Here is a 24,410-nt window from a genome sequence, read left to right on the forward strand (position 1 = left end):
CAAATCTACCAAAAATTCTTAAATAATACACCTAAATGTCTTAGTTTTACCCCAAAATTTGCTGCAACTACAAAAAAAATATTTCCTCTAATGTTACAATTTTTTTTCTTCTTATTTTTTTTCTTATTTCTTTCTTTCTTTTAGTTGAATGAATATAAGTTCATCCTCTTTCAAGTAATTTTGTAGCATTATGTGTTTCTTCTTCTTCTTTGTTTGATTTTTTTGTTTTTATTCTTGTTAAGAAAGAGTAAAACAAGAAGAAACTTGAGAAGGTAAAACAAGAAAGGAAAGATGAATAACAACAACAACAACAACAACAAAGTCTTGTCCCACTAGTTGAGGTCGACTACATGAATCAAACGACGTCTGTCATGTATCATGTCTACAGCGAGACCATTTACATGTAGATCTCGTTTGACCATCTTATGGATGGTCTTTTTAGGTCTTCCTCTGCCTTTCACCCCTTGTCCATCCTCCATCTCATCCACCCTCCTAACTGAGTGCTCTGTCGGTCTTCTTCTCACATCCCCAAACCACCTAAGACGCGATTCTACCATCTTTTCCACAATGGATGCTACTCCAACTCTTTCCCTTATATCTTCGTTCCTTATTTTATCAAATCGCGTATGACCGCTCATCCATCTCAACATCTTCATCTCTGCCATACTTAGCTTATGTTCGTGCTTCCCTTTGGCCACCCAACACTCTGTACCATAAAGCATAGCCGGTCTTATATCAGTGCGATAGAATTTACCTTTAAGTTTTAAATGCACTTTTTTGTCACATATAAAACCATATGCACTCCGCCATTTTGACCAACCTGCTTGGATCCTATGATTTACATCCTGTTCAATCTCTCCATTATCCTATATGATGCACCCAAGATACTTAAAACTTTTAACTTTTCGTAGGATATTTTCTCGAATCTTCACCTCTATATTAGGGTTTTCCCTTCACAGACCGAACTTACATTCCATATATTCCGTCTTGCTACGTCTTATGCACAGACCATACACTTCCAGAGTTTTTCTCTATAAGTCCAACTTCTTATTTAGGTCTTCTCTTGACTCTCCCATAAGGACGATATCATCGGCAAAAAGTATGCACTATGGCACAGGCTCTTGGATGTGCCCTGTGAGTACTTACAAGACTAATGTGAAAAGGTTTGGGTTTAAGGAAGATCCCTGGTGTAATCCTATACCAATAAAAAATTCCTCTGTCCCACCACCTTGAGTTTTCCCACTTGTTGTGGCCCCATCATACATGTCTTTAATTGCACGAATATATGCGATCCTTACTCTCTTCTTTTCTAAAACCTTCCATAAGACCTCCCTTGGCACCATATTGTATGATTTTTCCAAATCAATAAACACCATATGTAGATCCTTTTAATTACTACGATACCTCTCCATCATCCTTCTTAACAGGTATATTGCTTCGGTGGTGGATCTGCCTGGCATAAAACAAAATTGGTTTTCTGTTACTTGTGTCTCTTTTCTCAACCTCCATTCTATCACCCTTTTCCATAACTTCATGGTATGGCTCATGAGCTTGATCCCTCTATAGTTTCCGTAATTTTGTATATCCCCCTTATTGTAGATAGGTAGATAGGTGCCCCTTATTAAGGAACTTTTTTTACTTATAACAAAAATTTTAGGAGACCTATTTGGCTTTAAAACGTCAAAGTTTTGAGAATCAGAGAACAGTGGAGACGTATCTGTCCCCTCAAAATAGCGTCGTTTGGCGTTGTCCCAAAACGACGTCGTTTTAGCCACGTGTCTGGGGACTAATGTGTCCTGAGCACAACGCGTGTTGTTTTACCTGACACGTCACACCTACAACCTCCACATAGGAGAGAGAATGTCGTGTTAACCGCTTCGACCTGACTTGGGAACCTATATGACATATATCTAATATCTTGGGGACCTGTGACCTAATTAATTTTTCTGAGAGACAAATCTGTCGGACCGCCAAATCTTTGGAGACCTATTTTGGGTATTACTCATTGAGAAAATTCTATGGCAAAAATTTTGGATCATGCAGCATCATCAATATGGCAAAATTTCTAGGATAACGATAACAATAACGATAACGACGATACATATAAGAAGAAGACGACGATGCTATAATGATGATGATCATGATGATGAAGATGATGGAGAAGAAGGAGGAAAAGGAAGAAAGGAGAAAAAAGTCCAACGAAAAAAGAAGGAGAAGGAGGAGGAGGAGTTGGTGGTGTTGGTGATGACGATAACGAAAGAGAAAATAATGAAAAAGAAGGAAAAGAAAAAGAAGACGAAGTGTCAGGAGAAGAAGAAGAAGAAGAAGAAGAAGAATGTGCAGGGTGCGAGAATATAAATGACCTATATGAACTTATATGTGTAAATGACTTATATGTGGAGAATAATTGTTAAAACATTCTATTAATACATGTTAGTTAAACCTAAGAAAAAGTTTACAGTGATTAAGATATAGTCAAGTGGGAGCAGTGGTGATTCCCTTGGTGGTTTTACTGGAGTTGTGGAATTACCAACACTATTGGTCCAGCTATGGGAATTGAAGCATTCAAGTATGTTACTTGTTGTCTTAACGGGACTGTTCCCTCGATTATGTAGCCTTAAGATTCATGACTAAGCTTTTTTTTTTCTAATCATGATGACTAAGCTTGATACTAAAGTTATCAATTTTATGATTATTTGTTTTTTTTTTCCTGGTTGGTGACTTTATCCTTCGCCCATCAAGTTAAGAACTAATTCATTGCCGATCGAAGTTCCATTTAAGGTCAATGAGTTGCTTCACGCACAAGGCAAATTCAAACCCTAACACTTGCTTAAACAGATTAATAAACTAACCATTAATTTTTTTATTTTTTGGACACAACCATCCCAAGTTTGTTACTATGCTTTTTTCATTATATGGGCTCTTCATTCTGGAAAGAAGCTTTTTTAGAGATTTTGGGCCTATCTCTCACTGCATGGCTATGATTTATTTGTTTATTTCTGTGTCTTACTGGTTTTTAAGTGCAGTTATTTTTATTTTCTTGTCTGCTTGGAGGTACTGGCAAAATCTTCAAAAACTGATTCCAGGTCAGTATATGTATATCACCAGCACTATTTCATGCTCCAGGAAAGCTGAATTTTATTTAAGATAAATCAAATCGTTTCAATACCACAAAATATATATATATATATATATATCGAATCAATTCAAAGTGGTATAGAGTTATTTTTTTTATGTCTATTTGGGTTCAAATAGAATCAGATTAGGCGGAACACCATGTTATTACCAATGGCATATTAAGTTGCATTTATGAGATGCACTGTGTTTAAGCTTTCTATTTTTGTTTCACATCATTTCACATTTTCACTTATAGGACATGAAAGATATATATTCGGTGAAGTTTGGGGGAAAAATGTTTCCTTATTGTTTACCATCTCTATGTATGTAAAAATGGAGAAGCCTATGATTGTTACAGTTGGGATGCGTTATGCTGTTATATACATATTCACCTTTAAATACACTAAAATCTTTTATGGAAATACAAACTCAAAAAAAAAATATTTATTTGTGTTATTACTTATTTGTGGTATTAAATTAAATATATAAAAGATCATTTCTTTAATTCTTTTACAACAGTTAAACTAAAACACAGTCCCCTAAGATAAGGGTCTCATAAAGTTCTATGATAACATATGATTGTGTAACTGTAACTTAAATCTAGACTTTGAATCTATGACACCAAAAAAAAAATCTATTGAAAATTGTAAATAATAGTAATTACAAGTCAATGAAAATACTTAGTGAAGGGAACAATTAGATAGAATTAGCTAGTAGCATCACTTTAGAATTCTCAAATGACAAATATGTTGCTAAAAAGACACTTTTGTTGGATAGAGAGTGCTGCAGGATTGATTGAAAAAGCACTTATTTTATACTAGAAGTTAAAAATCTTATCTAAATTTCTCACCCTTGAAATTGCATACTTGCATGGAATTATATGAAGAGCACTACAGATTTTCAAAAAACTCACTAAAAGTGTTGACTGTGTAATCAAAAGAGTCATAGGTGCAGTTTGCCTTTAATGAAGAAAGTTAAGAGTAAAGGAAGGCGCTTTATTTTGTAGATTGTTCCCTCCTTCTTTATGAGCTAATGCCTTTTTCATATTCATCATTTTATTATGTTATGTAATGCCTTCTGGATTCCACTTCACAACCACCATCAACAGCCATGGAACTAATTAACTCATCAAGCACTCCATGAAGGAAAGCTCTGCAATCTGCATGCAGCATGAATCTGCCACAACACAACACAGGGTCCCTCTATCTTATGTAAGTACATAATTTTGTCTAGAACCCTTTTTTCTTCTTCTGTATGAAAGGACAATGTACATGTCTGCTTTCATGTTCAGAGAGTGAGAGAATTTGTTTATGCCTAATTGGGATTACTTTTTTGAAGAATTCTCTAGATTTGGTTGTGTAAGAAATAGATACAACATTGAGCACACCAAAACCAAAATACCACTCAATTATACTTAAGTTTCAGTACATCAGAAACAAAAAAAAAGGGGAAGATAATTTATTCTATAATCTATGCACACCAAAAACAAACAAATAAGAATCTAGGTTCCAACTAATTAATGAAAATCCTTTATTACACACTTCTTTTCCCTTTGCAACTTTTCTCTTTGTTTTTGTTCATTATATGTAGTAGGAAAGGCGATATGCCAATGTATACATATGCGCAAGATGACTAATGATAACACACCAGGCTCTGTACATAAAAAAAGGCAAAATGCTGGATTGGAGAAAAACAAACCCAGAATAATGTGAAAAGAAGACAAACCAAAGAATCACACTCTAAAAGCACACTGATTTTTGGTGCCATTATCTAGGAGGTAACCCTTGAGTGAAGGGAAGGATGTTGTTAGATATGTTGAAGATGGCAAGAACATACCATTAGATTCTTGCCAAGGGTATGCCTTTCAAAGTTTTAGGGCAGGATAAAATTGAAATGTTTCTCAAACTAGGCAAAGAAGGATGTCAAGGATTCAGAAAGGGGAAAATAACCTATGGATATTGGGATCTAGGATTGTAAACTGTCTAGTAGGGCTCTTTTGCAGGGTGGCAGTTGTGATGGTTGAGCACTTGGGTTGAGAGATGGAGACTCCACTCCTAGTGTTTTCCTTAAGAAGTTCCTTTCCTGAAAGAAGTTCAAGAACAAATGGTTAGTCTAGCTTCAAACTTTGATAAATTGGAATGCATGACAAGAAAAAGGGTAACGACTAATTGGCTAATTGCTCATAGCAAGTATACAGATGAAACTAATTAGGAGGAGATAACAAAATATGCTTCATGGCTATGTAGTTGACCTATGTTTTGGATGTTGTCTTCATCTGCATCAGAACGGACCTAGAAACTAGAAAGTAGCAATTTATTCTTTATTGATAACTTTGGATCTATAATCTGCTTACTGCAGTTAAAACATGATTTGATTCCACTGATCCAACACCACACCTAAATTGCACTGCATTATCATGTTACTGCTGGAATGGATAATTTAATAGCTTTCTCGAAGTCCTTCTTCTGATTCATATTGATTATTGATATTGTAGGAACATTGGTTCAGTTGGGTTTCCTAATATATAATGTTATTAACAATATATTAATACTTGTTAGTTGTTACTATTACTGTGATAGTATTTCTGTTGGTCTTAAAATTGTTTAATCCCAAGGTGTTTGGGTAACTTACACTTTCCGAAAATTGTGGGCTGGGAATCCCTGCAGCCAAAGATCTGAATATCGGAGTTACTTGAACAGGGGAACCAAACTCCACTCTTGATGAGGCAGAAACAGCGCTATCATTGTTTATTTGTTCTTCCGAATTCGGCAGCATATCTACTATGGAAATATGTATATCTTATTAGCATTTTGGTTCATTAAAATGATAAGGGTATTAATACATGAAGGAGAAAAAGTAATATACTTTAGAAAAATGATAGAATTTTCATTCTTAATAATGAATTATGTTACCTTGATCCAGGGTTGCAGTAACTAGAACACCTCTCTCACATCCATCTACTTCTTTCTTATCTTCAATTTGTGTGGTTTTCATTTCAGTTTCTATATCCCGGTGTGAAGAGTGTTCTATAATGTCACCAGCTGAGAGAGGGAGGATAGTTGATCCTGTACTGTATTCAGAACTGGCTGGAGAGTCTTCATACAGATCCATTTGCCTGAATCATATTAAAAAAATATTAGTCTTCTTGTTAAGCATACAAGAAATTATATTTTTAAAGTCTTTAAAGTACCTCCAACATGGCTGGCCTCCCTCGTCACTACTCAAGTCTTCAACCATATTTTTTAAGATCAGCAAGCTTTAAACCTTGAATCTTGCATTTCGGGTTGTTTGCTTCTTTGGTTCGGTTCAAAAACTCTTGAAGAACCTAGCACCAATCCAAAGTAGTGTCAGTTGAACTCTACAAAGTAATAGCATTTCTCATATCTGCTCAAGAATGACAGTTACTTCAGACTTCTTAAAGGCAAGGTCAACTTCCTTTAATGATTCATGTCTCTTGCCATCTTCATGACTAGAGAAATGCCTAGTACTTTACAGTTACATTTTGATGCTACAAATGTGACTTCTATGATTCTGCTTTGGTTCTGTTGATGCTGAACTTTTATTAGAGACTAGAAATATGTTGTCTCTATAGAGGCTGTGCTCATGAAACCAACTACATATTTCAATTATGACAAAAACATAACGTGCTCAATGCTCAAAATCAAAACAATACAGGCCAAGAGATTATGGAGGTTCACCTTCCACGTGTTTTCAAGACTTTGGTCCATGTCCTCTGTATCAATATTTTGAGCTAGTGAGCTCAGCAACTCTGCTTGTTGCATTAATGCATCTATTTTTGGGTCATCCCTTTTTAGGAATGTTCCTTGAGTTTTATTATTTTGAGCTGCAAAGGCATAATAAACCAGTTTAATATTAGAATAGGAGGATGGCCAAAGTTACATTTGCTGAACATCTTAACTGCAACTTGTTTTATGCTTTAGGTTTCAAAACTTGAGAATCATGTTATGTATGTAACTAATAAAATTCAATTTGGAGATAGTTACCAGAACTACTAAACTTGGCATTGCAAATTTGAAGCTCGTCTAGCAAATTGTTTATGTTTTGTGAGTTTTGAGCTAATACTGCGAATGGTGTCCTTGGATGCTGATTTATCGAAGTTCCATTTCGCAAATGTGATCTATCTCCAAACTTGATCTTCCCTCCATCATCTGTGATATGAGCCCTCCTGCATTACAATAGGAGAATATTTTAGCATCATTCTTTGTAAATTTGTGTATTGGGATTCATAAACCGTACTTTACCTCATTTTCTTGATAGATATAGCAGATTCTGATGTTGCATCTGTATTATAAGCATGTTGGAAAACAATTTTCTTGTTATTTGAATTGATTTGTAATGAAATGCTGTTCTCTTTAGCTAAAGCTTCATATTTTTGCTTCTTCCTGCAGAGCGTAGAGAAGCGATTTTTCACAACATTATCCGTTCTGCATACAAAGCATGATCAATAAGATTTGAATGTTCACACAATTTCCATTCTGAATGTGCATGAAGAGGAGAATGACTTTTGTTACCTTCCTGAAACCACTTTCGCTATTTCTGTCCATCTGTTGCCATATAATTTTTGAGCCTGCAAAGAAAATTGCAGGAAATTAAAGCCACAAAACAGATTTACTGAAATATGGATAGGCTAGAGTAGCAAATCAAGCTTGTTCTGTAGACTTTTTCATTGAAATCCAAGTTCTTAAAGTTGTGTAGATTCCTAATCTTATACAATAAAGTAAGCTTGTTAAACTCCAGTGGAAAATCTAACTTTTGGAGAGAGGAAGCATGGATATACCTCACATAAGAGCATGTCTTCCTCTGGTGACCATCCACCTTTCTTGAAATCAGAATTCAAGTAAGTGTACCATCTGATATTTTATTAGTTACTTAAGAATCAGATTGGTAACAACAATAATAATAATAACAACAACAACAAAGCAGAAGATCAAGGAAATTCAAAATACACAATAAGCATTTCAAAATCTCCACCTTCTTCTGCACTGTCTTGTCGTTTTGTCCTTGAATTTAGAAGCAATAATTGCCCAACTGCATATAACAAGAACCCATTTTAATGTTACTTCAAGGAAGGAAAGAAGCAAAAACAATGGTAACCCAGGAGAGGAAGAATTAGTACTTTTCAGTTCCATGGATACCAATATGCTCTCTCAGTATATCATCTTCCTGAAACTCGCATAACCAAGCATAAGACAATATTCAAATGCAAATGGATTCATAAGCAGACAAAGAACTATTATTAAACAAAAAAAAATGCAATAGAGAGAATAAGTTTTTACCTCTTGAGTCCAGGTTACAATGTGACCCTTCTTCTTAAATTCTCTGTTACACTGTTCTTCCTGTTTCTTTATGTCTTTGATTTGTCTCTCAAAGGTGTTTTTCTATTGAGGTGGCTCTCTTGCTTGCATGCTAAAACCAAACGCTCCACCTTTGTAAAATAATATAAAAGCTATTATGGTTTGTGGATGAAAAAAAAATGAAAAAAGGGGGCAAAAAAAAGAAGGTGGAACCACTTCTTCTTTCTCTTTCATTGGCCTTTACCTATAAACACAAGTATAAAAAATAAGAGTTATGCTACGTGTATATTAAAATCAGCCACCAAAGTCAGCCACTAATATAAAATATATGTTAGAATATAAATACACATTGAAAATAAATTAAATCACACATTTATTTATACACAAATACATTGGTAGCTGATTTTAGTGACTGATTTTGGTGTATAAATAGCATTTTCCAAAAATTTATACACATTTAAACTTCGTGCATTACACCAAAAATATATAATTTGATGATAATTTAAAATAAAATTGACTTTTATGTAAAAAAAATTAAATTATCAATTAATAATTCTTTTTAGTAGTTATGGATTTTTTGCATTTAGTGAGAGGTCTTTGGTTCAACATCTACTTAAAATATATTTTTATATAAGTATATAACATATACATATATAAAGTGCGGGTTGGTCGGGTAGGGTTGATACTCAACCCACACCCTACCCGACCCGCACGAGAATCCTACCCTACCCGCTGCGGATTGGGTTGGCAACCCTACCCAAGCGGGTGGAGTCAAATTGGGTACCCGCGGATAGAGTACATATTGCCAACCCCCTAATTATACCTCGTAATTTTTTTTTTTCGTTGCTCTTTGCCTTCTTTGGGTTTTTTTTTTAGATTAAACACAATCATCTATTTTGATTTTTATTTTAGTCCTTCTTTATATAAAAAATCTACCACACATTTTTTTATCATTATATTATAAATTGAGTTTAGCCCTAAATTTTTAGGTTCTTCTTGCTTTTTCCTCTGATTTATTTATGTCACTTTTATCATTTGTTTTGGAGTTATCTATATCATTTTTTTTTCCAATTCTCTAAGATGAGAGTTCTATGAAAAATGATTTGAGTGTTATAGTAGAGAGAAGTGTTGAAAATTAAGGATAGAATAAATTTAGGAAAAATAAACTAAAAATTTTGAATAATTTTTTAGACATAAAATATTTTTGTTAACTGAAATCCTTTTTTGTACAAAGTTATTTTTATTTTTTCGTAAATAAATGTACCTACATTCTGAATATATATATTTGTCAATAAAAATAATAGTTTATCTTTTAATTTTAATAGTAATCAATTAAATTTTAATCAACCGTCATTTTTTCTAAAAAGTAATATTGGCGGTGGATAACAAAATAGTAACGGACTCAATAAATGCACTTTAAAAGCAGCCAAAGCCATTAAGCAATAGTGATAATAATGTTTTGCACGTTAGTTACTTTGTGTTGCAGCCACCTTCCCTGTTCCCTTCCTTGTTCCTTCCTTCACGGCGCTGAAATGTGAAAGCCTGAAACAAAGTGAAACCCAAATCTCCAGACCCCAATCTCACCCATTCACCCCCAATTTTTGAAACCGTTCACCCTGCCGTTCACCCCCTGACCCCCAATCTCTCAGACTCTCACCTATTCTGCCGTTCACCCCGCCGTTCCTGCCTGTGCTGGTCGGTTTTCTCGTCAACGTTGACGACGATGTTCAGATCCTTGAGCAGGCTGTTATGGCGTTGAATCTTGGATCTGGATCTGGATAAAATCGAAGGCGGCGAGCTCTGGTGGAAAACCTTGATGCTCAAGAACCAAAGCAACACTAGCAGCAGCTGCTTGGATTCTCTGGTGGAAAACCCCCAATCTCTCACCCCTAGGCCCTAATCTCTTCACCGTGTTCAGGACTTCAGGTAATTTTCATGAGTAACCTGCTGAATTGAAATGCTCTATTTCTCTGTTCTGTATTTGGACTCAATTTTTTGACTTATTTTCAATACATAATAGTAACCTGTTGTAATTATCCTTACTGTTATTGTGTTTTTTAAAGAATTCTGCTCATGTTATTGTTTATATGAACTATGTGAGATACTGGTGTTCTATTCTATGTTTATATGTTTTTAAATAAACACTTTTAGAATTAAAAAATTAAATACAAAATAATTTATTTATAAGCTACTTTTAATATAAAAATTTATTGTTTAAGTTATTTTTAAAAAAAATTAATTAAATTATTTATTCAAATTGAACTTAAACCCTATTCAATATTTTAATATGCATATTCTTAGTTTAAAGTCGCTTGAGCTCTTTCCATGTTTGATGAGGAGGAAAACCGCATTTCAGTATGTCATGCCACCACCATAAAATACAATTAAATAATCACCATAAAATACAATTAAATAATTAACATCAGATTCAGAATTTTAAAAAAAAGTTGGAAGAAGAGGGAAGATGAGAAGGCTCAGGAAAAGAGGGAGAGGTGGTGGTTTAGGTGTGTGTGCGAGAAAAATAATGAAGGTGCTATCATGGGAATAGATTTCAGTTATGAAGATTTAGGTTGTGTTAATGTTTGGTAAACACGTTGGAAGCATAAAAAGTATGTTTAATTTTTTTTTAACTTTATAATTTTTGTTTGGTTAACTTTTTTTTCTTTAAACGCGAACATAATTCTGGATTTGAACTCCCGTTTATCAAAAGCAACCAATTGTAACTTTTGCATTTAGCTTTTGGGTTCACTTGATCAATTAAAAAATTAATTGACAATCTACTAATTTTGTCATTTAATCTTATTTACAATAAAAGATACCAAAAAAATAATCATAAGAGTTCTTAAATATTTTTTTAAATATTATTATTAGTACTCTTTGTTAAAGTTTTAATTTTTATTTTTTTTCTTGCTAATAGTATGAAAATTTTTATTTAGAATGTTTTTAATGTTCACTTAGGTATATTATTGTATTTTTTTAATAGATTTTTTAGTATTCATTGTTCATATAAATTTTTTTAATCATTTTTATTAATACGTATTTTTGATAGAACTTTATTTTTTTATTTGACTTTGTATATTTTTTATTATATATTTTTAAATTAGTATATATTTTATTTATTATTGTTAATTTTTATAATATAAATTTCATTAGAAATAATTAAATACAAAAAGAGTACTAAATTTTAACACATAAATTTAAATTATTTTTAAAAGAAATTATAGTCAAATAGTGTTAAAATAATATAGTTTTGAATGATATAAATTTATGTCTTTTTTTTTTTAGTATTTTTTGTCTAAACGTAATTTTGAATGATGTAATTCAAATAATATTCATTTTGTTATAATCCGTTTTGATACAAAATTACTAAACATAACTCACTTTTTATCAAAATCAAAGTTTATAAAATCAAATTTATACAAATTCTCGTTTGCAAACTCTAATCCAAACACACATTTAGTATTTGTTTGAGCACTAATAAATTGGTAAAAATTTTTTTAATAAATTTTTTTATTTTTAATATATTTAATAAATTTATAATAATAAAAATAAAAATATTAAAAAATAATTTTTTTGAGAAGTTATAATTTATTTTTTTTAATTTTTTTAAAAAATATTTTTACATAATAAATAAACAAAAAAATACTTTTAGATTATTATATTTAATCATAATTAATAAATAAAAATTTTTTTTGCATAAGATAACCAAACATAAAATTATTTTTATTTTTCAAAAAAAAAAAAACTCAAAAAAATATTTTTTTTGAAAACTTACCTAAACAAACTCTTAACACATACCATTAAGTTAAAAGCACATTTTTAATTAAAAATATTATTTACACGCTAAAATCAGCTGTAAGTCTAATGTATTTTATATTACATATATATTTTATTTTAATAATTAATTTTGATATACACCTAAAGTAATTAATTTTAATGCACCTCTTGGTTAGCACAAAAATAAAAGTTAACAGTTAAATTTGTTTCTAAAATATTACATTATCTCTAAATTAATTTCAAAAGATTTAGTTAATTAAATTATTTTTTAAAAAATACAATTGTATTAATTATAAGATAAATAATAATATATAAATAAATAAATAATAACACTCTTATTCTAATAATATTATTTATTTTTTATAAATTTATACAAATATATAATACAGTAATGATATTATCAAGAATTAATGATATTATTATTTTTCATAAAAATATTAAAAGATTAATATTTTAGTGTAAAAAATTAAATAGCTAAATTTAAAAAGAAAAAATATTAATAATCTAAAATTTTATAAAGGTCCAGCTCTATGAAAGTGAAGATTTGTAGAAGAAACATGTCACCACTTTATAGCATCAGCGAATGAGCAGAGTCACGGTGTATATGAAACCAATAAGAAACGTCCACGTGGAATTTCGACGTAAGTTGGCGCGCACCGATCCCACCCTCCTATATTCCCATCTTTCTCCCGAAGCACACATATCGTGGCATTCATTCATCATCAAATTAAAGTACATAAACCTCAAAACGCCGTCGTTTCATTCATGGAGGCTCACAGATCTGGTCTCCGCCGCGTCCTGGTTTTGGCCTTCTGTGTCGCCGGCATCTGGTCTGCCTACATCTACCAAGGCGTTCTTCAGGAAACTCTGTAAGACACGCTGATTCGATCATTTCAGTTACAAATTTTTAAATTTTCGTTTTTGAATTCGTTTTTCTCTTTTAAAATGAGTCAGATCCACAAAGCAGTTCAGTCCAAATGGCGAGAGGTTTGAGCACCTTGCATTTCTGAACTTGGCGCAGAATGTGGTTTGTTTGATATGGTCTTACATAAGTGAGCCCCTGTTTTACTTCTTTGTTTGGTTCTTTCATTTCTGCAAGTTACAGTGTAGAACGAAAGAAATTTTGTTTGTTCTGCTTTGTGCTTATGCGTGTTTTAGTGTGGTTGCTTATGTTATTTTGATATTGCAAAATAATAATAATACAGTGATTAAGATATGGTCAAGTGGGAGTAGTGGTGGTGCACCTTGGTGGTCTTACTGGAGTTGTGGAATTACCAACACTATTGGTCCAGCGATGGGAATTGAAGCACTCAAGTATATTAGTTACCCGGCTCAGGCATGTTACTTTTCTTCATTGTATGAGCTCTTCAAATTGTTTTTTTGGAAAGAGGCCTTTTTAGAGATTTTGGACCTACCTCCATTGCATGGATGTGATATATTTCTTTGTCTTCAGTATACTGGTTTTTAATGGTGGTGGTGTATTTGCTTTGTTGTCTGCTTGCAGGTACTGGCAAAATCCTCAAAAATGATTCCAGGTCAGTATATGTATATCACTGTCACTATTTCATGCTCCAGAAAAACTGAATTTATTTAGGATAATTCAAATCAATTCAAAGTGGTATAGCCTTTTTATGTCTATTTGGGTTCAAATAGTATCACATTAGGTGGAACACCATGTTATTACCCATCTCATAGTAACCTTGCATTTATGAGTAGTAATGCATTGTGTTTGATCATTTCTATTTGTGTTTCACATCCTTTCATATACTTATAGGGGTTTAAAGATATCTATTTGGTGAAGTTTGAAAAAAAAAAAATATTGTTTCCTTACTGCTTACCACCTCTAAGTATGTAAAAATGGAGAAGCCTGAAGCCTATGGTCATTTTTTATAAAAAAGCGTTCTGCCATCCTCTAGTTATTTACATTTTAGTAGTTATTTTATATTTCATAACAAGTACTCACTTTACCATGATACAGTTATGTTGATGGGTACTATAGTGTATGGTATAAGATACACTTTTCCAGAATACGTCTGTACATTCCTTGTTGATGGAGGGGTATCAACATTTGCACTTTTAAAGGTTAGGAACTTATCAGAATAATACAGAAAATATTACTATAGGGATACACTTTCCCATGTTGCCTATAAAAAATTCATGTGGATTGAGAATGCAGCTTAGCTTTCGAATTTCTCATCTTTGCTTATGCTTATTGGCAGACTAGCTCAAAGACTATGAGCAAGTTAGCACATCCAAATGCTCCCCTTGGATATGGACTATGTTTCCTGAACCTTACATTTGATGGATTTACAAATGCAACTCAGGATTCCTTAAAAGCAAGGTAAAATAAGCAAACCTTGTCCCTCGATCTGTCTGATTGCTTGTAAACTGCAAAACTTTTGGATTCTTGTCAGTGTTTTAAAATATCGGTTATGGCGGCGCCATGGCGGTATGGCGTGGTGGAATTTGGCCTCGCCGCCATACAGAGGCCACCGCAACGTGGTTTTCACGGCGGGTGAAAAGGCGGCCGCAATTGCGGTGGCGCCATGGCGGAATGCCATTGAAATGGCGGAAATGGCGGGATTTTTCGGATTTTTTGAAAAAAAATCGGGGTAATTTAGGAAACCTAAGTGATACCTGTAACCCTAATTAGCCTCTGTTATTCAAAAACTTCTCTTCCTCTCTTATTCACATCAAAAACGGCTCTCCGTATCTCCTCTCTTCTCTGTGCCTGCCGTTGGTGCGGTTCTTTGCCGCAGCCCGTTGCCGTTCGTCACCGCCCATCGTCGCTGGTGGTTGCCGCCGCTCATCACCACAGTTCCCTCTCTTTCTGGTTCGTAGTTACATACATTCCCTTTTTTTTCTTTGTTGTTCGTTCAGTTTCGTCTCCTCTTCCCTCATAAACCTCTCTTCCTCGAATTTTTTCCCGTTCAGTTTAGTTCACAATGTCAACTTCCAGACCAGCCCCTGATTCTAATACCGCTGCCTCTGCCTCTGCTGGTCATGTTGTTGGCACTGCTCCTGCTCATCCTGCAGCTGCTGTCCGTTCCAGTAGAATCGAAGCAATTTGGGGGGGGGGGGAATGATCCTATGGCAAATACTAGGAGAAGACAACAAAATAGAAAAAGGAAACAACTTGCAGCTCCAAAGGGGGAACCAAGTTGATGAGAGCTAGAATTTAGATGGTTTATTTCATCATTCTTTAGTTTAAAGACATGATGAGACAATAGCTTTGGTCTTTCTTTTAAGTTTTTAGATTTTATGTTCTATGTCTTATGTTTATTTGCTGAATTTTGTATTATATTTGCTGCATTAATTGGATGTCTTATGACTAGAAAAATGATTATGTAGATTAGATTTTATAATTTATTATATTTGCAATTTTTCTGCATGTTTTTTTGTACATATATATGCATTTTTTAGGTAATCCGCCATTTCCGCCATTTTCCGCAACGCCATCCGCCATTATTTTATGGCGGATTTTTGGCTCACCGCCAAGAGCCGCCATCCGCAATCAAAAACTATGATTCTTGTACTTTCTTGACATAATTTTTTCCCCCTTCTTGATTCATTGACTTTGACTTTTCCCCATTCTTCCAAGATAATGATGTGTATAAGTAAAATTATGATGAGCATAATGACACTAAATGTAAAAATTTTTAGTTATATTTTTCGGGTGTTTGAATGTTGACTTCTCAGCAATGTTTAGATTTTAGAATGGGAGGTGATTCATATTTAAGACTATAGCAAGTGTTATTAATTTAATGCAATTACTGGTTTTTGTTACTCAGGTACCCTAAAACAAGTGCTTGGAATATTATGTTGGGAATGAATTTATGGGGAACCATATACAATATGATTTACATGTTTGGCTGGCCCAGTGGAAGTGGATTTGAAGCTGTTCGCTTTTGCAAACAGCATCCAGAGGCAACATGGGATATTCTTCTCTTCTACTATTGTGGTGCTGTGGGCCAAAACTTCATCTTTTTTGACAATAAGCCGATTTGGCTCTTTGGCCAACACCACCATTACTACCACTCGCAAATTCGTTAGCATTGTGGTATCTTCTCTGTTGAGTGGAAATCCGCTTTCAACAAAACAATGGGGTTGTATTTGTATGGTATTCACTGGATTGTCATACCAGATCTACCTGAAGTGGCAGAAGCTACAACGACTGCAGAAGAGAAAAGCCACTTGAGAAACCTTAAGCAAATTTGAATTCACACGTTGGTGTTGGCTTATTTGCCCATCAACCATTGTTATATCTTGATGACCTTAAAAGTTTTAATGAACTCAATTTAGATTTATAAGAATTTCATAGAAATGTTTCTTTAATATAGTTGTAATTGTACTCCGGGCAATGTACCATCCATCCATCATTTGATCTCAATGTAAATGTAGTTCATATCTCATTTCGGAATGGAATAATGGCTATATTCAATTAACATTACACCCGATGTAATTTGGTATTGATAAGTGATAACTCTAATTGAGTAGATGCTATTTTTAAATAGAAGTTAAGGTTGAATATTCCATTTCTTCTTGGTTCATATATTTATTTTTACATGCCAAAACTTCATTTTATGTACAATTCCTTGCCTACTCTTTATAAAGTGAGTATAGCAAACTATCTTTATATGAGAAATAAGAGAATATAAATTAGCCATCATATCTAAATAAATAGTTTGGATTAAATTTACTTGCACCTTCCTTATTTGTTTCGTTGAAACAATTAAATGATTGCAGTTAAAGCCTAGCTCAATCGGTAAAATCATACGCCTATATTTTAGCATCATCCTTTCTAGAATTTGTGCATGGGTCATGTTGGAAAATAATTTTCTTGTTATTTGAATTAATGTGTGATGAAATGTGTTCTCTTTAACTAAAGCTTCATATTTTTGCCTTTTTCTGCGGGAATGGATCCTCTCAATTGTTAAAAAAATTAAGAGTATAAAGTGTGATCTTTAATCCTTCATTGCTCTCTCCCATATTTATTCTTGGTCCCACTTATAAAATCAATGGTAGGAGATCACACTTTACTCCTTCAATTGTAAAAAAAATTGAGAGGATCCATTCCCTCTTTTTGCAGAGCGTAGAGAAGCGAAGATTTGTAGCAGAAACATGTCACCACATTAAAGTATCAGCCAATGAGAAGAGCACCGATATTCTACACATAAAGCACCCTAATGACCCTATCTACTATCTAGTTTAATTTTATTTCTACCCCGAGACTATTGGCTTGTCTAGAGTAATTTCATGTTAGTTTTCTCTTTCTTTATACCCTGTTATATATATGTATAAAATGATGTCAATTACTCCACTGTTATGTATGATACCGAATTAACTCAATTATGGATTTGGTGAATCTAACTAAGATGGAAAGCGCCAGGGGTCTTGGTATGTTGCAACTTGTATATCATTTTTTTTTCTTTTTGACTTTTAGCCAGTGTCTTATTCCAACTCTCAATTGAGTCTTTAAATGCAATGATCGAGATGTTGCTCCTCCTTTTACCATCAAATCAACAATGATGGGAATCTAATGGTGTTTAGAAAAACAAAAACAAGAGTCTATTTGATATGTCCGGATATTATTGGAACTGAAGAGAGTTGATGGCTTATACTCATACAATTGGATTAAGAGTCATTATTGTGAATGGTGATAAATGACGGTGGTGGTGGTGGTGGTAGGATTAGGGGGTGTTCACGGTGCGGTTTAATTCAATTTTAAAGAAAAAGTTATTCGATCCAAACACTTATTTTAGGTGCAGTGCAGTTTGGATTAGATGAACTTTTTTTGGAAATATGATCCGATATGATCTTATTATAAACAGTTTAGATTGATTTGAATTTGCGATTTTTAAAATAAAAAATAATAACTTAGTTTATAAAGTTAATGTTCCTTGATATAGTATAAATGCACACTACTAAAGTACTAATAATTCCATAAACATTATAAAATAACCTATCCAACAATTCAATATAATAATAAAACATAAATTCCATAAACATTATAAAGCAATCTATCAAGCAATCCAACAAATACAACAAGTCTTGATAAAATAATAATTTTTCAGCATAAAAACAAGTCTCAACAACACAAAATTAAATAACATAACAAGTCTTAATAAAAGCATAACATAAAAAGGCTATTTACCAATAGGCACTGGAATTACTCTCAGTAGAAAGGATTGTCCTAAAACTTCTGAAGAGAGAGTACGCATGAGTAGAATACCATATGCTAGTGCAGTGGGAGCTATCATGTATACCATGACATGTACACGTCCTGATGTCGCATATGCGCTAGGAGTAGCCAGTCGATATCAGGCAAATCCAGGTGAGGAACATTGGAAGGTGGTTAAATCCATTCTTAAATATTTAAGAAGAACCAAAGACCAATTCCTCATCTATGGAGATTCTGAACTTATACCAAAAGGGTTCACTGACGCAAGTTTTACCTCAGACAAAGATGATAGCAAATCTACTTCAGGTTATGTTTTCACCTTAAACGGTGGTGCAGTGAGTTGGAAAAGTTCCAAACAAGCTACTGTAGCTGATTCAACAACTGAAGCTGAGTACATAGCAGCAAGTGAGGCTGCTAAAGAAGCTGTGTGGATGAAGAAGTTCATAAACGAGCTTGATGTGGTGCCTTCAATTAAAGAACCACTTCCATTACTGTGTGACAATAATGGAGCCATTGCACAAGCAAAAGAGCCAAGATCACATCAAAAATCTAAGCATATCTTGAGAAGGTATCATTTGATAAGAGAGATCGTTGAACGTGGAGACGTTGAAATTCAGAAGGTTGCTGGGAAGGATAATGCAGCAAACCCATTCACTAAGGCACTTGGATCAAAAGAGTTTGATAAGCACATGTGGGAATTGGGATTGAAATATATGACTGATTGGCTCTAGTGCAAGTGGGAGATTTTGTTGGAAATACATGTATGCCCTAGATCCAATCTGTCATTGGCTCTAGTGCAAGTGGGAGATTGTTGGAGATAAGTGTGTATGTCCAACAAAATACTATTATGAATTATTATTATTATTATTTCTTTTTATAAGAATAAACTTTTATAATTTATGATAGTGTCCTTAATTAAAATTAGAAACGAATAATTACGATAGGAATCGTAATAATGAGATATACGTTTTTTTGAGTACTTTTAATTTAAATTGTTCTTAATCGTAGAATCACTAAAAATGGGACATTAGTGATTCGGATAGATTAATATATATATATATATATATATATATATATATATATATATATATATATAAAATAGTCTTCATTGGATGAAGATTAATAGATCTCATTTATTAAATTATATATATAAATGGTATATATAGAGATATAACCATTGAACTGACTCACTCTAAGAATTCCTAATGGTTATAGTTACCGTATATTTGTCAATAGGATATTCTTATGATGAACATAATATTAGAATTTTCCTTTGACCTGCGACTATCATAGTAATTGACAATGTATTTGTTATACTTTGATTCCAGACACCTAACACCCTACGGTGTTAGTTGAATGGACATTGGGTATGATTTAAATACTTGTAGAATTAATGATTAGTCAAAATGGAATCCATCAACTATGGTAATGAGTTTGAGCTCTACGATTATAATGAATGGAATAAACAATGCCTTGGCCAAGGGGTTTGAATGAATTAAGAAATGAGTTTCTTAAGTCATTCATAATTCATTATAATAATGGTAACAAGTTAGAGTTTGACAATTAAACCGTACTCTAAACGTTAGCCAAGAGCTGAAAAGATGGAAGGAGTTGTATTTTTTGTTTATCTTGGGTTCTTAGTAAAAATATTATTACTTCATACTATCGGGTCGTCAAGGAGCATTGCTAGACGCCAACCTTGATTAGTAAATTTAGTATGACTAATTTACTACCCGCTTAGTATTGAACCTATGGGGTCACACACTAACGAGTGTTCTAATCCTTGGTAAATAATCATTTAATTATTATTTTGATTAGATCAAATAAATAATTATATTAATTCAAATGAAATATTATTATATTCTTTACTAGCACCATGAATATAATAATATGATAATTGAGAATATTAAATAATTAATTATTTATTCTATGATGAGTTTTAAATATGGATAAGATCCCAACTGATTCTGTTTCAAATTAAATTGTAATTTGATTCACAAATCAGTCACCAATCTCATACTATATATATGTGTATATGATAAAAGAAAGAACACACAAGTTTTTCTTTTACCTCCACATACACAAATATTCCAATTCTTAGTGAAGAATTGCTGGTGCAAGGAGTTGCAAGAAATTTCTCAGTTAAATCCATTGGTCAAGGAGTTGACAACAAGGATCAGTCTCGGTGTGCATAAACATAGTACCTTCGTACTATCGAAGGAGAAAGTTTTCATTCACTAGGGTACTCAGGTATTGGCATCTAACCCATCTTATTTCAATAAAGTTTTAAGCATAAAATAGATCAATAGGATTACTTTATTACTTCCGCTGTGTGTTATGAACACTTGTAATCCTAAAAAAACACTTATCACTAATTAGATTTATTACCAGTCTTTTTCATCCCTTAGTTGAAAAAATTGGCACAAATTCTACAATAAAATATAACAAAATAAATATTAATAACTTTAAACATATTATCAAGTAATAAAGTTAATCAATATATGTAGATAAAATAAAATATAATAATAAAGAACATTATCTTTCTCAAGTTTTTTAAATTCTTCAAAAGACTCTTCACAATCAATTGCAATGAATTAGCTCAAAACTAATTTTGTGCACAAATAAAAGCTTCAACCGTTTTTGGGGTAAGAGAGCTCCTATATTTGATTAAGCACTCTATCTCTAGTGTTAAAGGCGAATTTAGAAGCAACCGTTGACACATGTATAACTAGAATATTCCTCATAATTTGATTAAGAACAGGATATTTGTAATTGTTAGAGCTCACTTTCCACCAAATTAAAATGTCAAAACTACTTGGATTAACTGGTTTCTCCAAGGACTCCATAAGATACAAATCTACTTCATTTGTGTTGATATTCTCACTTGCTTGTACATCATTTTTAAATGTTGCTGCAAAGCAAACATCATCAAAGGCGCTATCATCCATCTCCACATATTGATTGTGTTGTGCAGATTGGTGTGCTTGATCACTATTGAGAGCAATTCTATAATTGTTAAACAGGTCATTGAATACTTCCTTCATCTTACCATATAAAAAATCAGCACCCTCCTTCTCAAACAACCTTTGAAAATTTCATTCAACAAACTTAATCTTGTATTTAGAGTCAATTACTATAACAACAAAAATCATCATGTTCATGTTCCTCAAGTTACCCAATATTTATCATGCTTAGCCTTCCTTTTCCATATCCTTAAGTAATATATCATTACTATCAGCCCAAATTTTCAAAAAATTAAGAATTGAACAAAAATGATGAAAATATGAAAAAGAGGTAACAAATGTAGAACCCAAGACTTTTTGGTTACATGAAAAAAAATCTTCAAAAACCTCACAAAGCATATTACATTATGCCAATCTTCATTTTTAGAATGCCCCTTGCATTATTATAAACTCAGTATCCCTCTCACTTAATCTCTTAAAGGCCTTTTAGAATTTTAAAGCACTATCAAACATTATATAAGTGGAACTCCACCTAGTGGGGACATCTAGTTGCACACAAGAGCAGGCTTGGATCCTAGCATCTTTAATACAACTTTTAATCTATCCACACGACTAAGAAAAACACGGATATATCTAACAGCATTCCTAATTTTGCTAATTGAAGAATGTATATCTTTCAAACCATCATTCACCACCAAATTTAAGATATGAGCACAACACCTAACATGCAAATGTTCACCTTTTAAATGATGTAAATTCTAATTCTCCATTCTACATTTCAAGTAACAAATGGCAACATCATTTGAACTAGCATTATCAACTCTGATGCTAAAGAGTAAAGACTCTACTTATTCTCCAATTTAAAAGATATTTTTTTTTATTTTTTTACTCATTGTTTCACCTTTATGATTCTTGATGAGACAAAAGTTAAGAATTCTCTTTTACAACTTCCAATCTTAATCAATAAAATGTGCAGTAAAGTAAAGATAGTTTAGATTTTATACAGAAATTCAACAATCAATGATTAAGCACATACTTTGATTTAAATTTATAAAAACACTCTTCAACTTATGTTTTTCATTTATGAACAAGTTCCAACAATCCCTAATAACTGAAATTCTTTCTAGAATATGGAGTTTTGGCCGTAAAATACTTATGAAATAACGAAATTTCTCTCTTTCGACAAATCTAAAGGTAACTCATCTACGATTATCATTTTAGCAAGAATTTGTTTTACCGAAATTAGGATCAAATGATACAGCACTCAAACAATTATTCAATCTATTTTCTTCTTTTTTAAGTTTTTGCATAATAAGTATTTTTTGTGTCGGATCAAGTGAATTTTTTGAAAATTTTTTACGCCAACTCAACAAATTACTTTTAAAATTGCGGATACCATTTTTACGCGAATTTACCTCATAAAATGTTCCACTTTAGATTAGAATTTGTGTTTGTGGGGAATGGGCATGGGGTGTGTGCGGTGTTGTGCTACGGGAAAGGGAGTAAGGGTCTTATAATATTATTTTTTTTTTTTTACTAAAGATAGGAGACTCGAACCCGCAATTTCTTAATTAAGTATGGGGAGAATATACCATTTGAGCTATAATTCATTGGCGGGTCTTATAATATTATTATTATTATTATTATATTAAATATTTATATTATTATATATGTGCTTTGGTTCAGTTCGGTTGTATAGAGTATAATTACAAATCGAACTGAAATACAATAAAATCGATCTAAAATTAAAAAAAGATATAAAATTAAACTATTTGTTTCATTTTTTATTTAAATTGATGTAATTTTATAATTTTTTTGAACCGATTTAAATTTAAATACTTCTAAATAAAATGATGCTAGTGGTGATAATGGTGACCGTAAATGTTGTTGCCTGCTGGTGAATGACAATTGGTGTAAGGCTGAGATTGGTGGTAGAGAGAGTTGAAGATGGGAGATAGGATAACATAAGAATTAAAATTTAAGATTAAGGTTAGGTTATATTTAATAAGATTAATTATGTGTAGAGTTAGAGTTTAAGGTTAATTAAAATTAAGAATAAATTTAAAAAGTATTGTTTTTTTTTCCTCAACATTTAGTATAAATCTCAAAATTGTCTCTAAAATTATTTACTCTATCGAAAAGAAAAAAATTTAGTTAGTTCATTCTTTTTTCTTTCTCCAAATTAACCCCCAAGGATGCCTTCTTTCTCCTCCGATGACTTCCCCGTAGACATCGACATTTATTCGGATCTCTGTACCCTTTGGTAATTCGACATGCACCACAGCAGAGGATGACCATATAATAATAATTACTATGCTGCATATTATTAGTTCTGTGTGCTTATGTGTATATGTGTGTGTTTTTCTAGGTCTTGCAACTAAAGAAGAGCCTAAATGATGATGATTTCTATTTTGGGGGTCACTTTCTTCATGGTGCCCTTTTTCAGGTGAAATATATATATATATATATATGCTGGTAGTGATTGGTACTTTCTATCCAAAGAAGCTAAAGATTTGTGGGTAAACAGATTATTAGGCTTGCTTTGCTTTCTATATATCACATGGCCGGTCCTTTTAATTTCATTCTCCCTTTTCTCATCTCCAAGCTTCTGTTTAATATGCATAATCGGGACGGGGTGAATATATATTAGTCCCTGATGAATTTGTGTAAATATTATTTATGTACGAATGACTACAACGAGCTTTATTCTATTTGGTGTTTGCTTCTTTATATATGTTGTTAAGTATTCTTATTGAAGGCTTCTCAAAGAGCAATGCTAAGGGCCAGCAACTTTTGTGATTGGTAGCCATCAAATAGCCATCAATGATAATCTAATGGTGTGAGATTAGTGTGAAATTTCATCCAATGACTCACCTTTCTCTACTGGCTACATGCTGGCCAAAATTCAACAAAACTGTTGGCCCCCTAGACTTTTCCATTCTGAAATTCACCTGCGAGTTACGCATCTGCACACACATATATATAGCTAGGCCACCTCAGAGAAATAACGAATTCAAAACTATAACAGATACATCTCCTAATTTTATGCATCTATAT

General features: G+C 32.6%; 2 protein-coding genes and 2 pseudogenes across 3 annotated transcripts; 2 read left to right on the plus strand and 2 right to left on the minus strand.

Annotated features, from left to right (window-relative positions):
• Positions 1-5,082: 5,082 nt before the first annotated feature.
• On the minus strand, positions 5,083-6,232 carry LOC148547404 (transcription factor MYB88-like). The gene is made up of 3 exons (XM_088497107.1): positions 6,030-6,232; positions 5,749-5,897; positions 5,083-5,199 (listed from the first exon to the last, which is right to left on the minus strand). Exons 1-3 carry the CDS (start codon positions 6,226-6,228, stop codon positions 5,083-5,085), a joined length of 465 nt encoding a protein of 154 aa, XP_088353233.1. The 5' UTR covers positions 6,229-6,232.
• A 114-nt stretch (positions 6,233-6,346) lies between these two features.
• LOC107610676 (transcription factor MYB88-like) lies at positions 6,347-10,783 on the minus strand. The gene is made up of 12 exons (XM_088495425.1): positions 10,779-10,783; positions 10,090-10,293; positions 9,923-9,974; positions 8,415-8,516; positions 8,255-8,301; positions 8,110-8,166; positions 7,916-7,988; positions 7,650-7,705; positions 7,380-7,562; positions 7,122-7,303; positions 6,816-6,961; positions 6,347-6,442 (listed from the first exon to the last, which is right to left on the minus strand). Exons 1-12 carry the CDS (start codon positions 10,781-10,783, stop codon positions 6,347-6,349), a joined length of 1,203 nt encoding a protein of 400 aa, XP_088351551.1.
• A 2,169-nt stretch (positions 10,784-12,952) lies between these two features.
• Positions 12,953-16,422, plus strand: LOC107614278 (UDP-galactose/UDP-glucose transporter 3-like; annotated as a pseudogene). Its single transcript, XR_015896702.1, has 7 exons — positions 12,953-13,078; positions 13,164-13,261; positions 13,415-13,545; positions 13,714-13,744; positions 14,188-14,291; positions 14,429-14,550; positions 16,001-16,422. The product of XR_015896702.1 is annotated as a UDP-galactose/UDP-glucose transporter 3-like (transcript).
• A 2,006-nt stretch (positions 16,423-18,428) lies between these two features.
• On the plus strand, positions 18,429-18,954 carry LOC148547405 (secreted RxLR effector protein 161 pseudogene; annotated as a pseudogene).
• Positions 18,955-24,410: the final 5,456 nt, after the last annotated feature.

This window comes from Arachis ipaensis, chromosome B8, assembly GCF_059453495.1.
Source record: "Arachis ipaensis isolate K30076 ecotype BB chromosome B8, ASM5945349v1, whole genome shotgun sequence".
In the NCBI taxonomy this organism is placed as follows: Eukaryota; Viridiplantae; Streptophyta; class Magnoliopsida; order Fabales; family Fabaceae; genus Arachis; species Arachis ipaensis.

What these genes read in the sequence shown, in the direction of transcription:
- LOC148547404 (XM_088497107.1), bottom strand. Translation starts at nt 6,228, where the DNA reads ATGGATCTGTATGAAGACTCTCCAGCCAGTTCTGAATACAGTACAGGA. An exon ending in TACTGCAACCCTGGATCAAG is followed by an intron (nt 5,898 to 6,029) that starts GTAACATAATTC and finishes ATATTTCCATAG; the next exon opens with TAGATATGCTGCCGAATTCG. An exon ending in GCCCACAATTTTCGGAAAGT is followed by an intron (nt 5,200 to 5,748) that starts GTAAGTTACCCA and finishes AACTTCTTTCAG; the next exon opens with GAAAGGAACTTCTTAAGGAA.
- LOC107610676 (XM_088495425.1), bottom strand. An exon ending in GCGAAAGTGGTTTCAGGAAG is followed by an intron (nt 7,563 to 7,649) that starts GTAACAAAAGTC and finishes CTTTGTATGCAG; the next exon opens with AACGGATAATGTTGTGAAAA. An exon ending in ATATCTATCAAGAAAATGAG is followed by an intron (nt 7,304 to 7,379) that starts GTAAAGTACGGT and finishes ATTGTAATGCAG; the next exon opens with GAGGGCTCATATCACAGATG.